Source organism: Dromiciops gliroides, chromosome 6 (assembly GCF_019393635.1).
Source record: "Dromiciops gliroides isolate mDroGli1 chromosome 6, mDroGli1.pri, whole genome shotgun sequence".
NCBI classification, from domain to species: Eukaryota; Metazoa; Chordata; class Mammalia; order Microbiotheria; family Microbiotheriidae; genus Dromiciops; species Dromiciops gliroides.
In genome coordinates, this window is record NC_057866.1 from 135,584,831 (window position 1) to 135,612,757 (window position 27,927).

Consider the following 27,927-nt stretch of genomic DNA (forward strand, 5'->3'; position numbering starts at 1 on the left):
AATAAATGCTTTTCTTAATTATTCTAGATCATATGATTGTCCTCTCACTTATCCATATTATAGCTTTCCTTCATTTCCTAAATTAAGTCTTTATTTCTACAATATATTTTTTTGGGGGGGGGCAGGCAATGAGTGTTAAGTGAATTGTCTAGGGTCACACAGCTAGTAAGTATCAAGTTTCTGAGGCCAGACTTGAACTCAGGTCCTCTTGAATACAGGGCTAGTGCTTCATCCACTACGCCACCTAGCTGTCCCTTACAATTTACTTTTAAGTGAATATTTTGTAGCATTCTAATTAGAAGAAGCAGTTCTCAGTAGCTAGTGAATTTGGAATCAGAGTACTTGGGTTCTTACACCTCTCACACTTAAGAGATTTGTGATTTTTGGCCATCAAAAAATCATTTACTTTCTCTACCTCAATTTTCTATTTTATAAAATAAGGATGATAAAAAAAATAGTTACCATAGCTACCTCATATGGCTTTTGTGAGCCAAGAATGAAATCATGTACGTAAAGTACTTTGTATACTTTAAAGCATTGTATATATGATTTATTGTTTAGAGGACCCATACTATGTATACTAAGAGGTCTCTAAAAACTTAATATATTTATTTTTAAAAAAATTACATGTCAAGGTAATGTGAAGGAGAGGGAATCTCATAAACATTTTGCCTTTTGCTTCAATAAGCATGTGAGATCAAGAGATACTCATGGGGGGGGGCAGCTAGGTGGAGCAGTGGATAGAGCACTGGCCCTGGAGTCAAGAGGACCTGAGTTCAAATCCGGCCCCAGACACTTGACACTTACTAGCTGTGTGAACCTGGGCAAGTCATTTAACCCCCATTGCCCCACAAAACAAAACAAAACAAAAAAAAGAGATACTCATGAATAAAATGATGGCTAGTTAATAATATAGTTAGATCTGTAGTTGGTTGAATAAATTAATAGTCTGATGTCAACCTAAAGGAATGTACATAGGGATACATGAGACAAAGTTCTGTCCTTGGTCACACCCTGACTAATAAAAAAACAAAACAAAAGCCTTAAACAAAGATGCAAATTGTTTTGATTTCTAATCAAATGCACAGATGACACAAAACTGACAGATAATGACAGTAGTATACAGATTATAGAATATACAGAATTGAAAAACATTTCTATAAGTGGGAACAATGGGATTTAGGGGTTTTACCTCACTAAAATTTTCACTAATGTTTTGGTCTGATTCTTGTCATGTAGCTCACACTAGGTTTTCAAAGATCTTGCCAGTAAACTACAAAGTTAAGCTGATCCTATTATGGTACAAAGGCATCACATTCAGGTATATGGATATGAGTATGTCATTTAAAGACATGCTAAACTAAGGCCAGAAATTCAACAGTGTCCCTAGGACAATGATACTTTCAACCAAAGAAACTTTTTAAAGTACTTGAGCTTGATTGTTGGAGGAACTACCCTCATAAAATCAAGGATCCTTGAAGTATTGAAGAAATTGATTGAAAGCTCAACATGAAATAATACCAGGATATGATTGCTCATCATTACCCTTTCAAAACTAATGTTTAAAGTCAGTTAATAAAACTATAATTTTTGATTTAAAGAAATTTAAAGTCCTATTCTACTGTGTGCTTTTTGAACCATCTGGAATTTTGTATATTTATAAGGACTGTATTCTGAGGGATTTTGACAAACTACAGCATATCCAGAACAAGGTAACAAAGAGTGTTAGTTATCTAAAAACATGATATAACAAAGTGTAGGAGGAAGGGAGGCAGGTAGAGGTATTTAACCTTGGAAAAAAACAAAATTTAAGAAGGGCACTAGAGCAATGGAAGAGTCTGCCAGTCCAAAATTAATTCCATCACACTTCCTGAAATTCCAACCTTCACTTAATGTTCATATTTCTATCCATTAAGGGCTTATTTAAGTCAATATTAACCCTCTTCTAAAATTACTGATAGTGCTTGCTTTGGCAGCACATATACTAAAATTAGAACAATACAGAGAAGATTATCATCTCCCCTACGCAAGGATGACACGAAAATTTGTGAAGCTAAAATTACTGATAAATCAGTTGTGTGAATAATGGGGCAGTGTTTCATATAGCAATACTACTAGTACTACTATTAGCATAAATATAATAATTAAAAAAACAAAATAAAATTTAAAAAGTTATTTTTTGTTTGGGGTTTTGTTTGCTTCTTCTCTCTCTCTCTCTCTCTCTCTCTCTCTCTCTCTCTCTCTCTCTCTCTGTCTAAGGATAGGCAGACAGTTTCCTGGGCATAGTATTGTTTCTGCAATTCTACTCCTAAGTTCTCATCACTTTTGCAAAGTAGCTTAATCAACAACATCTCAAATTCTGTATCAGGATTAAAGACTTCATTATGTCAGTGCTTATGAGCTTTGGAAGAAGTCAAACAATTTGTTTAATTTTGAGATTTATTAAAAATACACTCATTGTTCAAAAGCCCCTGAGCATATTTTTTAAAAAAGAAGTATCCAAATGAAATCAAATTCTACTTTATCTCATTGAAAAATAATCAACAGTGCAAAATAATCTTTGGAATATCCCAAACTAATCAGTGTTATCTTAAAACATTCTTTGAAGAATTGATTGATTCAATTAACAATTAAATCACTAAACATTTACTACTAAGTGCACACTATTTGTCAGACATGGGCATTGGTGCCAGAGATAAAAGGCAAAAATGAAACAGTCTATGTCCTCAAGGATCTTATATCCTTCTGTTATCTGATGTCAAATAAGCATATGTTACTTGTTATTTGTTGGTTATTTCAGTCATGTACAATTCTTTGTGACCCCATTTGGGGTTTTCTTTGCAAAGATACTGGAGTTGTTTGCTATTTCCTCCCCCAGATCACTTTATAGAAGAGGAACTGAGGCAAAAAAAGGGTTAAATATAGTTGCTTAGGATCACACAGCCAGTATACAACTAGTATGTGTATACGTATACATACACGTACATATATAATGTATACAGATAATAGGTAGATAGATAGACAGATAGGTAGATAGATGATAGATACATTACAAACACATATATGTATACACACATATATCCTTCTCTAGGCACTGGTTAAAGCATAGAGTGTTAGGCCTTGAGTCAAGAAGTCCCGAGTTCAAATCCAGATCTATCTATCTATATACATACATATGTATATTTATATCCCACCTTTAGTGGTTAGAGTACTTGACTCAAAACCCCAAGGTTGAATACTCTTTTTGAACTTAATCAGATAATTTCTTAGAATTTATATCCTCATCAAATCGGGCATAATAATATTTTAGCTATTCATCTCATAGATTTTTCTTGCTTTTTAAGCCTTAATGTGCTTTATAAATGTAATAGCTTCATAAAACTATGTAAATGTGACATTATTAGCAAAAAGGGTATTAGTATTAATTTAGAAAGTTTAGAAGACTTGTACTTTTAGTCATGGCTCTCCTACTTAGTAGTTGTATAATTTGGGCAATTTTATAAAAAAAAAATTTGTAGAAACCCTAAAACCTCAGTTTCTTTATATGTAAAATGATAAGGAGTCATAAGGAACTAAAAGACTTCTAAGTTCTTTTCCATCTCTTAGATGAGCCTATGATGGCTTTGGCCAATTCACAATACATAATGGTTACTCTGTGGCTACACGGTTGTGCACCTATCCTTAAGATCTTTACAGTAACAACCATGACATAATCTTACATTTCTACCCTATTGACCCAGTCTATTTGAAATGTCTTTTCTTGTATCAGTATTCCAAATCTAGTGAGAAGTGTTAGGTTAGATTGGATGTGATTAACTACAATATTAGGGATGCCTTTGAAATCCTGAAAGAAGTGAGGAACCCAATTATTCCTTAGAGTATTAACTACTCTATAAAATTTAAATTAAATATCTATTGGTATTACCACATTCCTGATGCATACAGTATCTTCTATTAAATTTAATGGGATTTGTGTTCTCATTAAATGATTAGTAGAGACTGATGTGGGACAGGGTGAATTTTTTTCCATCACATGGATGTTAGTTCTTACATACTGAATCTATGTTTCCTCTAGTGCAAAAGGATAAGATTTGTCATCATGATTAAATTTTCTTCATGTTTTTACAATGATAACTGTCCCTTTATTTTCACTAAATAGTATATTATAATTTCTTAACAAATGGAAAGCAGAAAAGTCAGGAAAATATTAAGCTCATTTTTATATGAGTGTTATAGATATAAAAATATGTTTGTATATAACTTTATCAGTTACAGAAACTGAATTTTAGAATAATCTCTTATGATAGTTACTTTCCCAATTATACGTATATACCTTTGTTTAATTAGTTTATAAATAATGACAAAAGTCATGACTAATTCCTCTACCCACACATAATGATAATTCTTACAAATTTATGCCAAAGAAGATAGAGATATGGTTGCTTAAAAATTCTTATGGCATCTTGAGTTAGAAATTGAACAAGAGAGGGAGAGCTGAAACAGTTTTGAAGAAGTTTAAAGCGGGATTAAGGGGAAGGGAAGGAAGATGAAACTAGCCAGGATTGGGTTATTTTAGTTTCGTTTAGTTGTTTTAAGAATTGGAATTTGCAAAATACCTTAGAGAAATTTACCTAAACTGGATTTCTAAAGCAAAACTAAATCTGGGCATGGTGTTTATATGAGAGTACAATTACCCTTGGGAAAACAATCAATGAGGGTCTAACAATTGTGTCTGGTCCCACCATAAAATCACTGCTTCCTACGTTTTAGAGGAATATGGGGAGTCTGTAGTGGTGATGAAGCAGAATGGAATTAATATTAGAAATTTATGCTTTCACCTGTATACCTCTGACTGCCCAAGTCAACTAAATCAACAGATTTTGGGTTCCTTATCTGTGAGATGCGTGCAATGTCTACCTTATTGCACTCTTGAGAACAAAGAAACTTGCGTGAATAGTTATAAAATGTTAATGAGCAGTGTTATTATTACCTGTTCATAGTTTATGCCCCTAAGATTCCTGTCATTATAATAGATTAGATCTCCTAGTCTAGAAGGTTGGTTTAGAAAATTATCTGGATGACTGAAATAAATTGAAGAAAAGAGAAATGTGCAATCCCTAGGTTGTCAGTACTGCTTAGCAAGTCCTTTTACAATTCTAGAAACACCCTTTATTCCATAATCCCCTCTTCTCTAGAGGATTATACTAATCATCTTTCTTAATTTTTTGTTAATATTTAGTCTCTCCCTGTCTACTGGTTCTTTCAGTATGTCCTGCAAACACATCCACATCTATCCCATTCTTAAAAAGAAAATAGTGACAACAACAGCAACAACATCTCTAATGTCACTTGATCCAAATATTCCAGTAAACTATCATAGTATATTTTTCCCTTCCTTTCTCAGTTAAACTCTAGAAAGCCATTTATGCCTCTTGCCTTTATTTCCTTTCCTCTCATTCTCCTTTAAACTCTATGGAAACATCATTTAATTGTAATTGTTCTTTTTAAAGTAACTAATTATGTCTTAATTACCAAATTAAAAGCCTTTTAAAAAAATTCTCATTTTGTTGACCTTTCTGCTACTCTTCTTGGTATACTTTCTTTTTGCTTTTTATGTCATTTCTCTCTCATGGTTCTCTTATTGTATGTCTGAGAGCTTCCTCAGTCTCATCTAGATCATATTTATCAATAGTGAGTATTTCTCAACATTCTTTTCTGTGCCTTTTTTGCTGCTCCCTCTAAATATCTTGTTAGATGATCCTATCAGATCCAATAGATTCAATTATGAATTTTAAACATATCATTCTCCAATCTCTACATCCATCACTAGTATCTCTCCAGAGCTTCAAACTCATATTACCATTAACTTTTGAACATATTGAATTGGATATTTCATAAGTATTTAAAAGATACAGAACTCATTAACTTTCCTCTCTACACACTTTCACTCTTCCCAGCTATTACTGTAAAAAGGGTACCATCATCCTCACATTCACCCAGGCTCCCAAGCTAGGTGTCATCCTCAATATATGCAACCTATCAAATATTGGTGCTTCTACTTTCATAATATTTCCATTATATATCTTGTCTCTATTCACACAGTCACTAACTCTAATATGTATACTCATAATCTCATGACTGGATCATTACAATAATCTTTAAGTTTTTTTTAAATTTATGGAATAAAACAAGCATTTCCATTACATAGTATAATAAAAAAGAGGACTGTACTTTAAACTGAAAGGCTACTTTCAAAACTTGCTATTCCTTTTAAATACACAACAGAATTATCATGTAAATCTTTCCTACCACCTACCGTAGAGCTAGCACCCACTAGAAATAAATAGGTATACACACATACACCTGTTTATATATGTGTACACACATGTGCACATACATGTAAGTGTCTGTTAATGTATATGCCTCAGACATGTACATGCATGTATATATGCATGTATGTTAAATTATCATATATTATTTATCAGTTCTTTCTCTAGAGGCAGATAGCATCTTTCTTCATATGGCCTCTATAGTTAATTTGGGTATTTATAATAAGCAAAATAACATATTCACTCAAAGTCATCCTTAAAACATTATTGCTTTTACTGTATACAATGTTCTTTTGGTTCTGCTCATTTTGCTCTTCATTATTTTGTGCAAGTCTTTCCATGTTTTTTTTTTCTTCTAAAATCATTGAGCTCATTTCTTATACTGCAGTGGTATTCCATCACAATCATATATCACAACTTGTTCAGCCATTCCCCAGTGGATGAGCATCCCTACAACTTTCATTTCTTTGCCACCACAAAAAGAGTTACTATAAACATTCTAGAACATAAAGGTTCCTTTCCTTTTTCCCTAATCATATTTGGGAATATACCAAGTACTGGTATTGTTAGTCTTCTAATGGGACTCTGTGCCTCAAATCTATTCCAATTTCCATTCTTCCTCCAATCAGCAGTCAAAATAATTTTCCTAAATTGTTGCTTTAACTATGTAATCCATCACAATACACACTCAGTAAACACCAGTGTCTCAACTTATCTTAAGACTCAAATGAAAATGCTTTGTTTTGCATCCACAGCCCTTTTCAAGCTTGTCTCTTTCTATCTTTTTTGTCTTTGTACCCTTTAGTATCCTCTACATACACTAAGATTCAGGCCTTCTTTCTATTCCTTGAACACAGAATTTTATCTCCCAACTATCCCTTTTTTAATAGATGGTTCTATATGTCTAAAATGTTCTTATTCCTTAACTCCATTTCCTGTATTCCTTTTAAACTCAGTTCCCATATCACCTTCTGCTGGGGGCCTCATCCATCTGTACCTGTTCCCATTGCAAATATTTTCCCTGTAGTACTGATGTCCAATTTTACCATACATATATTGTAAGTATAACTTTTTAAACAATATATTCACCCTTATAATATGAGTTTTTGAGGGTAGGAATCATATTTTTGCTTCTTTTTGTATTCCTAGTGCTAGCACAATGCACAAAAAATACTAATTACTTAAATGCTTGTTGATTTGTTGACTTGGCTTGACTTCTCTAAATAGTCCTCACAGGCTGGATGAAGAACTGTCTAATAGCAACATGATCACGGTGTTCTCTCAGTATATCTTGACCTTTACCTAACTTTTATTATTGTCCTTTTAAGAGTATTACAATTTATTCATTAACAATGAAGAATATTGCTTCCTTAAAAAGTATAATATCTCTGTTTACCAGCCATTACTTTTGTCCACAGTTAAGGGGCCTAAAAATCTTTATGATTAATCAGAGGTTGTTTGGGAAAATATGAACCTTGAACAAAAGTAATTGAATCAGCTTACAAAGTCTTTTAACCAAGATTTATGATGATGAACATGTTATAATAAGATACAAAGGTTAGTTAAACAGAACATGACACTTCTGGAGAAATGTAAGTGTGCACTGCTATATACTTAGTTTCTAATGTTATTATTTATTATTCCCAGAGAATTATAAGTAGAACATTTCAACATGTCTTTACAATCTAACATGTTGCAGGATAGCTAGGTGGCACAGTGAATAAAGCAATGGCCCTGGTTTCAGGAGGACCTGAGTTCAAATCCGGCCTCAGACATTTGACACTTACTAACTGTGTGACCTCAGGCAAGTTACTTAACACTCATTGCCCTGAAAAAAAACGTAATGTTGCAATTTTGTTATTAATGTAATTTGCATTATGTATGGCAAGAAAGAAATTTTACATTGCTAATTACAAATTAGAAGAAGCATATTACTTTATATGTCATGACTGATTGACTTAAAAGAAATTTTCAAACCTAAACATCTTATCAAAGATAGGCCCCCAGGTAGAATTGACTTTTTGGTCTGGAACCTGTTCATTGAACATGAATGTTCCAGTCATTAATGTGTTATTTGTGGGGTCAGCAATAATAAAGGATATGGACTGTTCCAGAAATGGAGGAAGCCGACTACGAAATTTAGGTGAATTGAACAAGGCCACAAAGATATTTAAGAAAGCCGATAACATAACCCAGGCCCTGTAACTAAAAATGCAGGGATTGTTTCACTACAATATGGTTTCCCATCCAGGACTATTTTTTGTTTTATCTGCCATTCCCACTCCTTCTCTCCTTGACTTGGGAATTGGGGAAGCCATATTTTAAAGTACTGTCTTTGTTAAAGCACAGGCAACACAGGAGAAAATGGACTTCATGACAATTTATGACAATTCATTCCTAAATTTTAGTGGACCTAGTCTTTTATCCTCCCTTTTATAATGGTAATTTTATTTTATTTACTTAATTTCTCTTTCTCTCATTATGTTATTTAAATTACCTATTACCTTTTACATTAATTTAAATGTTTTTGTAGATATTTATATATTTCATTTAAGTTTTTATTTTTCCCTATTTTGTTGTTTTGGTAATTTATATACTTTTCCCCACCAGTTGTTGTAAATACCACCTATTTACCTTTTACTTGTTAATTTAGTATTGTTCTCATTTAAAATGCAAATAAACAAACTCAACTTCACTAACTTCATATTAATTTAAAATACATGTTTATCAATAGTTCAATTTTATTGCTAATTATTTAACACCACCTCAATCTTTTCATACTTTGGGGGGAATTGTTAATTTGTTAATTTTCTTTCTTTTTAAAATTGAATACTCAATATTATACACCTCCCTTTTTCTCTTCTGGGAATAGAAGTGTTCAAGGATATATATTTTGCTCAAAGTACCTGTTCAGTGCTTCTCATATGGGTTAGTATACTGTCTCATTATTATAATTTTCTTCAATTTTTATTATTTTGGTTTTTAATCCATTGGGATTTCATTGTTATCTTTCATTTGTTTAAACTATTTTATTCATCTTTCCTGCATTGATTCAAATTTTATTGTATTGTAGTTAAAAAGGATGTCAAATAATCCTGACTTTTTGAATTAATTTAAGATTCTTTTTAAACATTGGGTCTAATTTATATGATCAATTTGCATGCAAAATCCCTGCCCATTTCTGGATTTCTTATGACAAAAATAAAATTTCTGAACTCATTAGGTATTAAATTTTAGAGTATGGGTCAATTTCCTTAGTTCTTTGGTAGATTCATTTCAGCCTCATCTAACATTTTTGTTCTATTTTAGAAATCTTATGCCATTCTTACTGATATGTATAGTGTTGCATTTAGGTTACTTGGAAAACTACTTGATTATTACACTCTAGAATTTGGCAATGGTAGTTGAGGGTTAGTTAAACACGATTTCTTTCATTATTATCGAAATCACAACAATTTCCATTCTTCCCTCTGATGTTAATCTTCCAAAAATTGTAGTTTTTATTTCTCTATTTTTTGTTATGTATGACACATTCTACTACTCCTGGAGTCCAATTTTATTGAATTTCTCTACTATATTTTCTACTAACAGTTCTCATGTTTGCTTTTTGAGATCTTTCTCTAGTGATTATTCACAACTTTATAAATATCATGCCTTCTTCTAAGTGCAATTCTAATATATTCTAGAGTATATTAAAACATGTCCTATCCCCCTTCCAGAGTTATGGCTATCAATGAAATTCTGTGACCCACCCTCAAGGTCCCTAGCCCTTGTCTTTTTCTTAGTATCTATTTTTGCGTATCCTATAATATCTATTAATTTGGGCGGAGGAAATTCTCTTTAATTCTTGCTCTTTCATTTTTAATTTTTTTCAATTAAAAAAAGTTTTTCTCAGGGACTTTCTTTTTAAAAAATTCTCTTTATTTTTTAATTTAATTTACATTAATTGGAATAATACAGGAGACCATTCTCACTCAAACCAAAAACCCCTCATGTTTCTGTAAGAATTTCCCAAGATATTCTTTCATTATACACTAAATTAGCAACATTTACTACCAGTATCTTTTTATCCAACAGTTTTTTGTCAACATAAAACTAAGTCAGATTCAATTATGTTCCAGAAGTAAGAGGGAGCATACTTTTTGCATAGTAACTAAATGTTTCATGAATCAGGTACTATATGTATGTATATGTGTATATATATGAATATATTTGTGTATATATGTAAATGTGTGGATATACTTATCCATACACATATGTATTTCCCCCTCTGAACTATATAACTCTTTCCCCCAACCCACACTTACATATTTGGTCCACAGGAGAACAGCTACCTATAGGTTCAAAGTATTCTGTAGGTATTTACTTAAAAATTTTATAGATACATATATAGAAAACTGAGTCAAATTTATAACAATAAGAGCCACTCTTCAATTGACAAGTAGTCAAATGATATGAACAGGCAGTTTTCAGAAGAAGAAATCAAAGCTATCTATACTCATATAAAAATGTTCTAAATCACTATTGATTAGAGAAATGCAAATTAAAATAACATGACAAGAAAGAAAAATGACAAATTCTGAAGGAGCTATGGAAGTGCTGGGACACACACATATGCACACACACACACATGCACAAGCACACATACACACCCCAGACCACCACCCAAAAGAACAACAATATGGAGAATAACTTCCACCATTGCTTACCATCAACTCAGCCAGAGGACAGTTAACTCATAGTAAAGTCATTCACTGAGATAGAATAGTATGAGCAATAATAATATCACTTCCCCCCAGCCCAAGTAGTATATCTTTTCTTACAGTTTAAAAATAATAATGGAATGAATGAACAACAATATAAAGCAAAGTTCCTTACGATGTGAGTCATGACCTCATATGGGCTCACAAAACAGAATGCGGGGGTCAAAATATTTGGCAAAAGTAAGAGGTTATGTATATCTATTTTATATACCTATATAGCTGGGTGTCGCAAAAATTTCTTGGACAAAAACGGGTAGGGAGTGGAAAAAGTTTAAGCAGCCCTGACATAGAGTATAATAGTAGTTAAACATGTATGTAAGGAACATTTATGACCTAGTCACCTTACATCTTAAATCCTCCAGGGCCCTGAATTCCTTTCATTTCTTATATTATCCTAATGCTCCTTCCCCTTGTCACAGAATCTCTTTTGGGCAATTTGCTCATCTGGGCTGACTGGGCCTATTTCTTCCTGTTTTTTTCTATAGCTTGGAAGAAAGCCAAAAAAGACTTAGGCCTGTTTCTCTTCCAACAATCAGAACAATCTCTTTTCTTGACTAATATATCATTGTTGGGTTTTTTTCCCCTGCAATGACTGTCAATAGAGAATATGTTTTGTTTTGTTTTGTTTTGTTTTTAAGGCCATTAGAGGCATGGATTCTCCTTTGGCCAATAGATGGGTAGCTGCTCTCCAATTATATAATTTTACTGAAGAAATTCTTCAAGCTCATGAAAAAATTACGAATCATAAATAATTTTCACTTTGTTAAGACATTAACATTTCATTGTTTCTGTTACCTGTCAATTATTTATTTTATAATTCACCAATTGGAATGGTGAGTGGGACTCAAGTGATTAGGGGACTTATAATTAGAATCACTTATTCCTCACTACAAATAATATTGTGCATTTATGTGATGCTTACTCCCTTTAAAAAATACTATCTATTCCTTAACTGACAACTTCCCAGTGGAATCCATTTAAAATCTCAAACATTGTTTCACAATGCAGAAAACTAAGGTGAACAGAATTTAAGTACCTTGTGCAGACATATAATTTTGCAGTAGAGACTTATAGACTTTTTTTTCTCATTACACCATAGATCATCATGAAAGATGTCTTCATCAAATATTTACAAAGCAGGTTCTTATGAGTTAACATAGAAGAATCATCAAACTCTTAAATGATAAGCTTTAACATCTATCAATAATGAAGTTTTGTTTCATTGATATATTCCCTGATTTTTTAAGAAATTTTCATCTGAAACTTTAAAAAAATCAATAGTTATGAAGTTATATTGTGAAATTAATTTGCAAAGTTTATTTTATATTTAATTAAGCCAAATAGATAAACATGGATAATGTTGCTTTTTTTCTTTACTACCATATATCTTAGAAGTAGTATTCCCTCTTCTTAGAGGTCTTTAAGAAAAGGATGAATTATCACTCACCAGGTATGTTACACTGGAGATTCCTTTCTTCTATAGGTTGGAGTAGGTGCCTGCTGAGTTTCCTTACAACTCTTAAATACTATGATTCTGTGAAATATAGTTTGGAGAGTCTAATAAACAGTCTTTGAAACCCTGTAACTAAATTATTGATATCATAAAAGCCATCATATCAAAGACATTAGAATTTGGCATTTTTCTATTCAGTAGTTCTGCAAAAGGTGAGCAAAAAATGAATTATAACATTTTTTGCATCCTTTATATTTATTAGACATGCCAAAAATGTTTTCTAATACAGGACTGTATTTTAAGACTTGCTTTTATTTCATACATTTCACTTAAATACACAAAATAATGTATTCAAGACTCTTTGAAACTTTGTACCAACTACTTTGAAAAAGAAAATGATTTATGCCTATTTGAGTCAACCTCACAAACCAAGAAATTTATAATAATGTTTGTAATAATTAAAGGGTTGAAAAGGTAAAAGATAACTGGTCACAAACATTAGGGAAATGTATTAGAATATTTATAAGTCTTTGAATGCTTTCAAAAAGGCAAATAAAACAAAGAGTACTGAAGAATCTTTCAGGTTGTGGAAAGGAAAGAGTAAGGAATGGGTCCAAGTCAATTTTGGAACCTATAAATCAGCACTCACTTTAAAAGTTCACACACAGCCCAAGTACAAGAAGAAATCCATTAAATGATTCCCTGATATTATTACTGGAAATTAAAGAGAATAAGGAAATAAAAGAAGCCAGTCATCTAAAGGATTAAATAAATCAACTGATGGGTTTTTTCTGCTTGCATTTTCCCTCATTTAAACTTTGTGTAAATCTTAGAAAAGAATGTCAATTATTTAATATGTTGAAAGCAATAGAACAGAATATTTAAAAAGTTGAATGACCAAGGTTTGATCAAAGAAGAGGTATGGAAAGACATGTCCACCTGTTTTTGTTTGTTTGTCTTTTGTTTTGTTTTTTTAACAAACGTGGGGTCAGTGGATGTGAAACAGCATATGACATCAGAGTTTTTCTATATGTTGATTCATTTTGCTTAATTTTCCCCTTCTTTTGAGAAATTCTTTGTTTTAATTTGTGGCTCACTGGGAGAGAGTAGAAGGAAAAATATAATGGAGGAAAGGTTGGTGATGTGAAAACAAAAAATGTGAATCAAATCTACTAAAATAATATGCAATGGAAGAATGTATGATGAGAGAGTGCCTATGTGAGTAACATGGATAAAAATTCCACCGAAGAAAAAGGCACAAATTGATTTTATACTAAAAGAGGGAATGTTTACTTTAATAGAACTATTAATGTCTTAAACTATATTATAAAATCTATTTAAAGTATCTACCCATTCATCAATTTTACCACTTCATATATGTGATATTATTTTAGTAAATTTAAATTCTTCATATCAGAAAAAACAAAGTATTTAGTTAGGGCTCATTACATATGAAATGAAGAAGAAATTAAAGAAATAGTTCTCAAGAACTGTCATCCATATTAGAGTAAAATTTAATATTGAGTCATTAGTTTCAATGTAGGTAGGGAGAATGTAGAAACTCCACATCACCATCCCCTCCAAACCAAGTCTGATATACCTACCTGAGTTCTAAGACAGTGGTTGGGTTTGGGGTGAGTTGAAGCATATAGAGTAGGATAATCATGCATGCTTGTTTAGAGTGTCTCTGACAACATATGAAAATCAAACATAAATAATTTGGAGATTATTCATTTTAGCTCATTTTGCCTCCACAAGAAAAAATAATTTAGCATTTAACTAACATTTCTGTGTATGTGTATATATAGCATACATGTGTGCATTTATTTGTATATATGCCTATATATAATTTGTGTGCTATATGCATATGTGTATGTATGATACTGATGTGATATATGTATATATAAGATGGCATATATGTATATATATACATACATACATATATATATGAAAATGTATATATGTATGTATAATCATTGTGTTGGTTTTTATTTTTCTGGAAACATATTTAATGTCATGTAAGCCCATTTTATATTTAGGTTTTTATCTCTAATATATGAGGATGTAATTTTTTTTTTTTTGGTGAGGCAATTGGGGTTAAGTGACTTGCCCAGGGTCACACAGCTAGTAAGTGTTAAGTGTCTGAGGCCGGATTTGAACTCAGGTCCTCCTGACTCCAGGGCTGGTGCTCTATCCACTGCGCCACCTAGCTGCCCCTGAGGATGTAATATTTTAAACAATATACAATTTAAATATCTTATTTAATGAGGAATTCTCATTTATGATGATTATTTGAAACTGAGATTTTTTTAATTTTAATTTTTAAAACAGATTTCTAACATACTTTTTATTATAGTAAATCATATTCAATAGAAACATGTAACTAAGGGTCAGAAAGGTAGCTTCTAATTGTCTAGTTCTTAAATTACAAAGAGGTAGTCATAAAGTAAAGGTAATTAGCCATTAGAGGAAGACAATCAGTCAGCAATCATTTATTAAGCACTTGATGCTTACTCAGATGACTTGATTTTAATGTCTAGATCTTTCATTTCACTTCAGTCACAAACTATGCTCATCTTCAAAGTGAAGATGATAATATGCTCACACCGTACATCACAGGGCCATTGTGAGAAAAATGCTTTATTAACTTTAAAGTACCCTATGGACATGAGCAATTATTGAGTATATCTCTAACATTACATATAACTGTGATTCCCAGGAGTTTGGGAAATTTTAGATTTTCATTATGTAAAGATAAAAAAAGAAGGGGAAGTGTGTTTTCTTGTTCTTATAAGATATTTGAAAATTCAAATTTATATCTATGAAGTTCAAGGTGTTTTAGAACAATACCTGAAGAACTGCTTGAAAGATTTAAAATTTATTTTGGGAACTAACTTTTGACTCACTAATATTAAACAATTTATTTGGTAACTACGGTATTTTTAAAAAATTCATATAATTCCTTGGCGTTTTTAAATCATATGTACACAGTCATGATATCATTATTTCCCTGATTGTTTAAAATAATTTATTTAAATTAAAACTATCAGAGTGAAAATAATATGGAAGAAAAAGCACTACCATGTACATTTTATGGAGTTACTTAAAATAACTTCTTTTTCAGAATGTTAATATTTTGTATAATCTACCTCAGTCTTTAACTAATATATGACTTCCTTTGGATTTTACACTATGTGTTTAATGTAGCCACCAGATGGTGCAACTGTCATGCCTGTTGTTAAGGATATTTATGTCCTATCTTTTAATTTTTTTAATAAAATCTTTTTAATACTCACTGGGTAGTCAAAATTGACAATGACTTAATGTGATCTGATTTGGATATGGAAACACTAAGATCATTCCATAACCACAAATTCTTCCTTTCCCAGTTGACAAATGCTAAACATTATATCACTAACATCCATTTACTTAACATGTTAATCCAGATTAGACTCCAATTATTCTGAACAAGGCTAGTAATTTTAGAAGTTATATTTCTACATGAACAGGCAGTTTTCAAAAGAAAAAAGGATTGTTCATATCACTGATAATAAGGAAATGCAAATTAAAACAACCTTGATGATTTATGTCATAATCATCAAACTGACAAAGATAAAAATGGAAAAATATTGCAAATCCTATGCTATGAGAAGGCAGGAGTATTGATCTCATTTTTTGAACATGAATTGTTCTAACTACTCTGTAAAATACTTTGGATTTGAACTAAAATAGTCAGTATAGACACCAATGAGGTCAAAGCTAGAGAGGAAGCACACACAAACACATGATATGTAGGTAGGTAGATCAATCAAGAAATCAATTGATCAATTGATCGATAGATGGATAGATGATAGACAGATATATACACATATGTACCCATATATATATACACATAAACACACATGTGTATCTATATATCTATATGTATACACACAGATAAGATAGGTAGGTAAAAGGATAGATACACACTTATACAAATGCAAATACATATGTATATACACACAATATACATATATGTATATGTGAATATATACATATATATGTGTGTAGACACAGATACATAGACAGACACACACATACATACATATCCTTGCTTTTATAGTAGGAATAAACTAGAATAAAAGTTAGTATCTACCTTTTGGGGAATGGCTAAGTAGAGTAAATGATGGCATATAAATGCAAAGGAATGTTACTGATCCATAAGAAATTAAGACTATTGATTTTATAGATAGTCTTTGTAATACTCATAGGGACAGAATCTGAATGAAATAAGTTGAATGAGGAAAATAATATCAAAGATGATTACAATAATATACAAAAAAATTGCATTGAAAGACTTAAGGTCTCTGATTAGTATGACCAGTTATGACCCTAACGGTCTGAAAGTGAAACATGTTTCCCTTTACTTTGTTGAAAGGTGGTAGACACTATAAGTAGAATGTTGTATGCATTTAAAAACACAATTTATGTTTTTATTTATTTTACTTAACTTTATTTCTACTTTGGATAAAGGAGAGATCATTGGAAAGTGATGAAGATAATTATAAATATCTAATCTTATAAATATATATATAATTATGTTTGCAATATATTGTTATATTTATACTGTAAATTTAAACTGCATTTAAAATGTTTTATATATCTATCATCTTAATAGTTGCATTTTGACTTGGTATAGGAAGAAGTTCTCAAAGGACTTGTTTGACTGAGAGAAGAAAAGGACCTGTTATCATGATAAAATGTGAAAAGTAATTTTGTCTATTTCTCAAAATTTTGTCATGGATTAGGTGTAGCTTTTTTCTATGCAATTTTCTCATATAGCTGTATATCTTAAAAACAACAATATTTGTCTACTTGAATCTATTTACTTTGTTATAAAGTATGTTTCCTTTATATTTTTATATTAAATGGTTCTCTATAGATACACATGTAACTATATTTTGATATGTGTATCTGTCTGTCTAACTATCCACACATACATACATGATCCATTCTTGATTACACTGACAAAGTAGTGCTGAACAGACTAAACATAATGAAATACTATTTTCAAGATGCTCTTCTCTTGTCCTTGAACTTATAATGGTTCCCTATAGATAGATATGCATATGTTTGTAAATATTAATATAATGAAACACTTTCATCATATTCTTCCATGTAAGAACATACAAAGGTTTCCTTTTGCTTTGTTGGTCATATACTTTTGTTTGTTTCCTTGTTTCTTTGTTTGTTTTGTTTTTTTTCAGGGCAATGAGGGTTAAGTGACTTGCCCAGGGTCACACAGCTAGTAAGTGTCAAGTATCTCAGGCCAGATTTGAACTCAGGTATTCTTGAATCCAGGGCCTGTGCTTTACCACTGCACCATCTAGCTGCTCCCGGTCATATACTTTTGTCCCCAACTTCTAACATTCCCCTCAATCCTAACCCCACTCTTCTGATAATATCATATTTAACATGACTTCCCAATATTCTTTTCTGTTTCAGAGAGGTTGGCTTCAAAGTCCTTTGAGTTTATCCTAAATATTTTAACTTTGATGATTTTGATGTTGTTTCTTCTATTTGTGAATTCCCTTCTACATAGAAAAAGCCTATTCATTCTCCAAGGCCAAAGTTATCTCGAAATTCTCCCTTGTATGATTCCCTAACTAATAGCAAGCAGTAATTAAGAATCAGAAAGGTGAGTCCCAAATGAATGATTTCTCAAATTACTATATGGCTGTAATAAAAAATGAGAAGTAGAGGCATTTTGGACTAATGGGAAAAAAGCAAGGAATTTGGAGGCAATAAACTTGATTTGGAGTCTTTTACCTTTCATTTAAGTCTTCAGTAATACTGATACTCCTTCCTAGAATAGTACACACTGATTAGCACTTTTTTGTTTATTATTTCATGCACTACTTTTGTCTTTCCAGCCAGACTGTAAGGTCCTTTATGTTCTTGAGGCAATAATGATCATATAATATAAACTAACTTCTCTTTTTAATTGGTTGAGTTGAAAGGTAGACATTTCAGTCAATTATGAAAATCTTGCTAAATGTTTGAGAATGAGGAACCTTGATATAATGGAAAGAATACTAGGTTAGAATCAGGAAATAGGGGGCAGCTAGGTGGCGCAGTGGATAAAGCACCGGCCCTGGATTCAGGAGGACTTGAGTTCAAATCTGACCTCAGACACTTGACACTTACTAGCTGTGTGACCCTGGGCAAGTCACTTAACCCTCATTGCCCGGGAAAAACAAAAAACAAAAATAAAAACAAAACAAAACAAAAACAAACAAAAAGAATCAGGAAGTATTGATTCCTGCCCCTATCCCCACCCCCTTTACTACTTCTAGTTTTCAGTCACTTCAACTTTTTGGATCTTTATTTCCTTCCTTTCACTACTTCTGACACAGGGCTATTTCGAGAAAAAAAATGTCAGCTGTAAAACACTATTTATATTCTATTATAAGTGCTATTATAATTTTAGGCCCATGTTGGGAAGGGGAGAAATTGAAGCACTATTGAGTTTTCTCTGTTCTTTCAGGTGTAAGAAGATGATTTAGAAATAACTTTTTCCCCCATAAAAATTATTAAATATATCAAAGAGAATACTGAGATATAACAAGGTTTACATCATAAAGCACTGTTCTACAACACTGGTAAAAGAAAGATATGCAATTAATTCCCAGACTACTTGTCTAAATTTTTCTATCTGCTTCAAAACTATTAGTCATATGTGATGTTATTGCCCTGATTCTATTGTCACCAGAGGGAAATGGGAAGGATAATTTTTTAATTAGATACCCTTCCAGAGTTCTAGTTTCCTAATATATAGTATTTGAATATTTAAATAAAGTCAAAGAACATAAAATCTTCACATCTTAGTTAAATTAGAATGTACCAGAATCAATATGTGTGTATATCAATATATTTATAGATCTATATATCTTTGTTTATATGTCGATATATACAAAGTTATCAGAGAGAAGTAAGGAAGACCTTGATTAAAATTCTACCTCTGAAACTATATGAGTGACTAGTTAAGGCACATAAGATCCCTTCGATTTGGCTACCAAGTCAAAAATTGTGCTACATATACTTGAAGGTCCATAAGCAGATGAACAGATCTTGCTTCTATTCACGCATTCACATTTAATGTGAGAAGGAAACTAATGATCATTTTCATTCTGGTTCCAGTAATAGTGTTCATTCTCATGAATACTTTATAATCATTAATAGGCTACCTTTACAAATTACCAGAGTATTAAGATTTCCTATAATCCTGAAAGTTGTTCTTTTAGAATTTTAAAGTACATATTTATTCAATTTTGATTAAGAGCTCATTTTGTTCAATTCTGTTTCCTACATTCTTACTCATAAATTTTTAAAGTTTATTTTAAACGTTAAACATTAATTTTGTTCATATAGTTTGAAAAAAGGTTTGCAAAGTGTGACAAAAAGTCATTTCACAAAATGACTTTTGCATATATTGTTTTTTATTTCTTCCCACTTGCTAACTGTAGGTTGATTTAACTGTCACCTCAATCTATATAAACATTCCAAGATCTGTTTTAAAGCCAGGCTAAAACAGGTGTTTGCATTTAAAAATGCAAAAGTTAAATTTCTAATGCAAATAATATTTTAGTCATCATTTACTAACAGTATAGTGATATCTTACTTAGCAATCTAAAACTGATATAATGTCACTGCTTAGAATCTTGAAGGTAAATTTGCTTTTAAAGGAGAAAATTTTGTCTAAGTCAATAGAAATTTGAAGATGCAATTTTAATCTTTCCTTTAAAAGTCAGGCTTGAAGTTTTATAACTGAAATCTCCCAGGTGTCATGTCAAACACCTCCCACCCTTTTTTATTTTAAGAGATTCTTAGTGTTTGAAATTTTTATCACTTTAAACTAGTATATATGTTATTCTATTATAATTTCATCATTCTCTCTTTGGAAACATAATGTTACAACAATATGGAAAATGATAAGGGTTAATAATTTCAGAAAAACATTTTACAAGTTTCTGCATATGATTTTGAATTAGATGCATCCTCTCCCCCTTCTTTATAGCCACCTAAATACATATTTCTCAAGTACTGAAAAATTTTCATCAGAAATTATTATCATTTGAATCATTATTGGCCCTGATATAATTAGTGGTTGAGGGAAAATTCTGAATTATTTTTCTTTCAATCATATGCTTACATTTAAAAAATTTAATTTAACTTTCAGTGCTTTACTTTTACACTCCCAGCCATTGAGAAAGCAAGGAAGCAAAATCCATTATAAATTGGTATAGCCAAGTAAAATAAATCCCCACATTAGCCTTGTGTGTATATGTCGCAATTATGATGTATGTAAAATAGGATATTTTATGTGATATACATGTAGGTCTGACTCAATCTGCACTCTCTATCTGGAGGTAAGAAGTTTGTTTCAGAATACCAATATATTAATATTCAAAGCTCAGATGAAGGTGTATGCTATCCTAATAAAACATGTTTTAATCTGAATACATTGAAACATATAATGTTCAGTATTGTACATTATCACAAACCTTATAATGACCTTTGACTCTGCACTTTTGAAGTAGATCTATTTCTTACAATAGAGAATTGTAGTGAGTATTCCTTCTTAAACAAGCATATTTTATCTCCACTTACCACCCCCCTCAAAAAAAAAAAGCCATCCTATGCCAAGTTTTAGTGCTAGGATCCAAATCTCCTTGTGACTCAAATGCTTCAATAACAAAGTTTCACTGTAAGCTGCAAACACTAACAAAATATAGGGAGGCACATTGAATGGAAGTATTCAGTGCTTTGCCATTATTATTTTTTTTTAAAGAAAACATGAAAATATACCTTGAGTTTCTGAAAGGTGTAGAGATTTCACTAATGTCAGAAATTATTTCTGTGGCTAATCATCAAATTTATGTAGTAAATCATATAAATTAGGATTTAATTATTGCCAATATTTAGAAAGAAATCTATTTTAAATCATAAATCACTATAGCTTTCTTTATAAATAATAAAATGTGGGGTCTACTTATGGAAAAATAAAAGAGAATGTCAAACTGTCATTAGAGAAGCACAGGACTCCTTCAACTTAAGAATCTATACTGAGAGGGGGCAAATAAAAAAGAAAATAAAACTCACCTTGTCCACAATACATATCTGCTTTCTGGTTTGAGCATCAAGAATTTCGATCTCAAAGTGAGTGGTTTTTGAATGTTTAATTGCTGGAGTTGATTTCAGTCCACCAGTAGACAGTACAAGTTGTGAAAAAGCGTGAAAATTCATGTCATTCTTCAGTGTGGGCTGTGTAATTCCTTGGGCAAATAAGTCCTTTCTATCTGTAGCAGAGGTCTTGCTTCTTTTGAACATTGTGAAAACTAGCAGGAGACTCTGTCCTGTCAACATGGGGCACTTTCAAATGTGTTCCCTTTGCATCAGTTAAATACAGCTGACGAAACCCTCAAAGGTCAAGTGACATGCCATTTCAAGAGTCTAGTTTTATTTAGCAGACCTGAAAACAATGACTGATCTATTTCTATATATAACATGCTGTTATGAATTGCTCTGGTGTTTTGAAACAACATTTCTTGCTTTGATTTTTTTTTATCTTAGTTTGTTAATTTGACATAGTTACTAATATTCTGTGGCAAATGCAGAATTAGAAATATGGTGAATGCATGTCATTTCTGATTTGGGTTGCTTAAATGATTACAACACACATGCATGCATGCATGAGATTGCCAATATAATCCACACCAATGATTTAAATTATGTGGAAAATCATTAATGTCAAAATCTTATCTACCAGTAAAAAACCTGTTTGAAAGTGTGTGGGCTGGGCAGCAATGTAGCACAGTGGATAGAACACCAGCCCTGGATTCAGGAGGATCTGAGTTCAAGTCCAGCCTCAGACACTTGCCACTTACTAGCTGTGCGACCCTGGGCAAATCCCTTAACCCTCACTGCCCTGAAAAAAAAAAAAAGCGGGGGGGGGGGAGTGTATGGGCTTAGAGAGTTGTCTGAGTATACTGAAATGTAAATTGATTTTCCTATGTTTATGTGGCCAATGTGTGCAAGACAGAACCTGAACTCATTTCTTCTGTAAAAACCTACTCTGGTGCTTCTATGATTATTTAGCTACATTGTTCTGTACATTCCTGTCAGAAGAAAATAGATATAAAGTAATATTTGTGTAATTCTTCCTTCATCATCATCCTGTCCCCCTCTGATACTTCTATTTTTCCTCAATAAAGATTTAAAAAACTGCACATGAATAACTTACATTGAATTGCTTGAGTTCTTAAGGGAGGGTGGGAGAAAGAGAATTTGGAATACAAAGTTTTAAAAATTGATGTGAAAATTTGTTTTTACAGATAACTTGGGAAAATTCTAAATTAATTAATTAAAAAAGATTTAAACATATTTTCAATTTTTGTTTTTAGCTTTTTTCTTCTTTAAATGTCTCATTATCAGGTACTGAAGTAACAAAACATTATGGAGTGGTTAAAAGACCTGTTAGAAAAAAAAAAACTTTGGGATCAGAGGATGTGAATCTTAGATTGAAGGTGTGTAATTTACGATTCTAAATGTGGATTCTAATCTGTTCCCCCAGTTTTGGGGGAAACTGACTAAAATCACTGATAAAACGAGTTCAGGTTTTTAAGGGTTTATTGAAAAATAGAAAGAAAAAGATTGAGAACAGAATTCCAACAGCCTGGCATTCCTATCTTTCCTCAAATTTCCTGTGAAGTCCTTTGCCGCCACCACCACCATCAAGTCAGGAACCCAAAAGAGCAAGAGCTCTCCTCGCAGGCTCTCTTTCCTCCTTCCTGTCTCCTCCCAGAAAATAGGAGGCTCCTCAAGTTGATTGGCTGGTAGCCTTGATAGACAGCACCCATGAGCAAAACGTCATTTCCTGATGCCAAGGAAAAGCCACATGGCCTTGCCCTCTGAGGCATTTTCCTCATGGCAGAGCTTTCCCACAGCAAGTCTCCAGTAGGTGGCATCATTCCAATCATTACAAAGGAAACAACATTTCATAGGGCCCCAAAAAAAGAATATAACTTTTTTGCATAAAAGTAATAAATTATGTATGCCTGAGAAATAAAAGCCCTGAGACCCATTTTTTGTAGGAACTATCTTAAATTCAAAACCAGAGTGCCGAAGATTGTATTGTATAGAAAGAGTTAAGATTATATAGGGAGGGGCAGCTAGATGGCGCAGTGGATAGAGCACCGGCCCTGGAGTCAGGAGTACCTGAGTTCAAATCTGACCTCAGACACTTTGCACTTACTATCTATGTGACCCTGGGAAAGTCACTTAACCCTCATTGCCCTACCTCCCCCCCCACAAAAAAAAGATAACTAAGATTATATAGGGAAAATCAGGTAAGAAGGGTACCTTCTTAGATACCCTTGGTACATATCTAACAAAGCTGTTTTAATGATAAAATGTAATCATATACATAAAACATTTAGCAAACTTTAAAGAATATACTACCAATTAGTAACAGAATTCTAGAATGCTCTTAGCTGAGTGAATTATTGTAGCATTTGGAATTGTATATACATTCTATTTTGTTGAGGTGTGAGTTACTTTGTTTTCTAATAACCGTGCAATGTATTTAGGATAGAGAATGAGAGATGACGATTTTGTTGTCATAACTGAACTGGACCAAAAGTTGATAAATATTCAATCAAGTTGGAATGTATAGCTAATCAAATCAATACTTTCTGGCAGTAAATGAAGGAAAATAATACACATGGCCCTTTCCCATTATAATTATGTGACAGACTTGGAGAACAAGGGAGAAAGTATAATTGCAATCTATTCTTTTTTTTTTAATTGCAATCTATTCTTTTTTTTTTAATTGCAATCTATTCTTACCTCCATAGTTTTAGATTCATATCAAAAGTTCTAGAGTATTTGAATTGAATCTAGGTAAAAGCAGTAAAAACGTTAAAGAAGTCAACAAAAACATCAAAGGCTCTAAGAATAATTAGTCTACTGAAGAAAAAGGGTGAGTTAACCAATTTTCATGTCTATAATATAAAAGGATATTATAGGGACAGCATTTATTCTTTATTTAAATGTAAAATAAATAGCAATAAGATTGGCTTAAATTATAGGAGGAAATATTTCAATAACTTCATGAAAACAAACATAATCAAAAAAGATTATTACAAATGTAATTACAAGTCCAATATGCAAATTTATTTTGCTTAACTATACCTATTCATAGTGGGTTTTGCTTTTCTTACTTTGAAATGGGTGTGAATGAGAAAGTTCAGAGCTGAAAATAAAACTATAATTATTATTAATATCTGTCTTATACTTTGGGGGTGAGGGTGGTAGTGGAGAGGACTATGGTTTGTAAATTAGTAATCCATTCATTCCAGAGATTAGCACAAACCTGACACGTAGTAGGCACTTAAAAATGCTAGTTAACTGATTGGTTTCAAAATATAGGTAACATAACACTATTGACAGTTTTTCCAAAGTCTTTGAAATACACATCAGTATCATATAATAGATATAGAAATAGGTTAAATATAGATATGGATATGAAAATGGATATAGATATAGAAATGAGAGGTAGGTAAACATGCATTATATGTCAAAATAGAAAGGCCAAGAATAAAAAAGACATTTTTTCCTAATGATCACATGTACCCAGACACTTAAAATATCTTCTTGAACTAGGTCATTGCCTATGACCTTTCCCTAGATATTAACTTTCATTGTCTCATTTCAAACACATACATACTTTTATTTCATTACCATATATATTCAGGCACACAATATTATGTATGCACATAATTTTTGTTTGTTTTAGTAATCATAAAATCACATGATTCTAGGAACTTTGATGTCACAGAATCACAAAGTTCTATGTTGGAAGGTATCTCAGCAGTTATTTGGTCCATTTTATTGCCCAATAATAATTCCATTAAGCATATAGCCTTTCCTAGAAGATCTCCACTGAATAGAGATTGAGTCCTTCTAATTATTTGTCAATTATTTGTAGGAGAAGATTGAAGAATATATACAATAATATTAGCCTCTTCCTCTTTTCAAAGGTATTTTTCTTTGATTTGTTAGGAGATGCAAGAACATGTGTGTGGGGGGAATTACATTATCTGGAGGACCCTAGATTAAGAAAATGTGAGTTTATGATTAATAAAACAAACAAAAATTACGTGTATACATAATTGGTATTGCTTTATCAAATTGGCTTGTGATATTTTTTTTTATTCACCTTAAATCATTATTGTTTTGTTATACAGTTTATGATCTGGTACATCTAGGCCACCTCCTTTCACAATTTTTTTTCATTGATTCCCCTGATATACTTGACTTTTTGTTCTTCCAGATAAATTTTATTATTTTTCTACTTCCATAAAATATTTTAGTAGAGTGATTGATGTGACATTGAATAAGTGGATTAATTTAGGTAGAATTGTCATTTTTTCATATTGGCTGAGTCTAACTCTGAGCAATTAACATTTCCCAATAATTTAGAATGATCAAAAATAATAACTATTAATTATAACTACCAAATTAATTGGGTAATTAATAATTATCACAACCATCTAGTACTGGCTAATAAATAGAGTGGTGGATCAGTGAGATAGATTATGTATACTATACATTTTAGTAAATCATCACAGTAATTTGGTGTTTGATAGGTCCAGAGATCCAAATTTTTAGGACAAAATCTCATTATTTGACAAAATCTTCTGGGATAACTATAATACAGTATGGCAGAAGCTAGGTATATACTAACATTTCACACCATATCCCAAGATAAGGTCAAAATGGGCACATGACTTAGAGATAAAAGGTGATAACATAAATCAAATTAGGAAAGCATGCTCTGATAATGGCTTAATTTCTCAAATATATAGAAAACTGAGTCAAATTTATAAGAAAAAATATTGTTTGCCAATTGACAAATGGTCAAAGAATATGAAAAGGCAGTTTTCAGACAAAGAAAGCAAAGTTATCTATAGTATAGGTTTTTAATGCTGCAAATTACTATTGATTAGAGAAATGTAAATTAAAACAATTCTGAGGTAGCCATCAGATTAGTTCATAAGACAAAAATGGAAAATGATCAGTGTTGGAGGGGATGTGGGAAAAACAGGGACACTAATGCGCTGTCAGTTCAGTTGTGAACTGATCCAATCATTCTGGAGAGCTATTTGGAGAGCTCAAATGGCTATAAATTTATGTGTATTCTTTGATCCAGCAATACCACTACTAGCTTTGTATCCCAAAGAGAGAAAAACTTATTTATACAAAAATATTTATAGCAGCTCTTTTTGTGGTGTCTAAGAATTTAAAGATGAAGGGATGCTTAGAAGTTAGGGAACAGCTGAACAAGTTGTGATATATGAATACTATCCAATATTATTGACAAGCAGGATGGTTTTAGCAAAAACAAAACAAAACAAAAAACAAAAACTTATGTGCACTAGGAGAACATTGTATATAGTAACAACAATATTGTATGGTGAATAACTGTGACCGACAGCTATTCTCAGCAATACAATGATCCAAGACAATCCCAAAGGACTCATGATGAAAAATTCTATCATTTTCCAAAGAAAGTACTGTCATCTAAATATAGAACAAAGCATGCTATTTTCTCCTTCCTTTCTTCCTTCCTTCCCTCCCTCCCTCCTTCCTTCCTTCCTTCCTTCCTTCCTTCCTTCCTTCCTTCCTTCCTTCCTTCCTTCCTTCCTTCCTTCCTTCCTTCCTTCCTTCCTTCCCTCCCTCCCTCCCTCCCTCCTTCCTTCCTTCCTTCCTTCCTTCCTTCCTTCTTTCTTTTGCAAGTTTTCTTGCACAAAAGGACTAATATGAAAATATTTAACTTAGTTTTTTACATGCATAACCTATTTTTCAATGCTTACCATCTCAGAGAAGATAAGAGAAGGGAGGGAGGGATATAATTTGGAACTCAAAACTTTAAAATATGAATGTTATATATTTTTTTTGAGAGGCAATGGGGGTTAAGTGACTTGCCCAGGGTCACACAGCTAGTAAGTGTCAAGTGTCTGAGGCCAGATTTGAACTCAGGTACTCCTGAATTCAGGGCCGGTGCTTTATCCACTGTACCCCCTAGCCGCCCCTGTTATAATTGTTTTACAAATAATTTGAGAAAATAAAATATATTTTAAAATTATTATTGTTGAGTAAAAACAAAATAATTTTTAGGCACCCAGTTGTCATCTTTATGATTAAAGGCCTTAGCTAAGCTTAGTAAGAACTAAAAATGGTTCACTGGGGGGTTAGGGACTACCTATGTTGAAATCCCATTACCTTTTACTCTTCTTGTTTTATACGTAGAACAGTCTTTGGCCTTTAGTATCAGTTTAGT

General features: G+C 31.9%; 1 protein-coding gene and 1 non-coding gene across 3 annotated transcripts in view; one reads left to right on the forward strand and one right to left on the reverse strand.

Moving 5' to 3' along the window:
- TECRL (trans-2,3-enoyl-CoA reductase like) overlaps positions 1-21,945 on the reverse strand; it is a 169,916-nt gene extending 147,971 nt beyond the window's left edge. For both annotated transcript variants that reach the window (XM_043969700.1, XM_043969702.1), the window contains exon 1: positions 21,687-21,945. In XM_043969700.1, coding sequence (XP_043825635.1) covers positions 21,687-21,914 — 228 coding nt within the window. In that variant the 5' untranslated portion in view covers positions 21,915-21,945. The remainder of the gene's footprint in view (positions 1-21,686) is intronic.
- Positions 1,961-2,067, forward strand: LOC122733081. The gene has a single exon (XR_006353687.1). It is a non-coding gene; the product is annotated as a U6 spliceosomal RNA (small nuclear RNA).
- Positions 21,946-27,927: the final 5,982 nt, after the last annotated feature.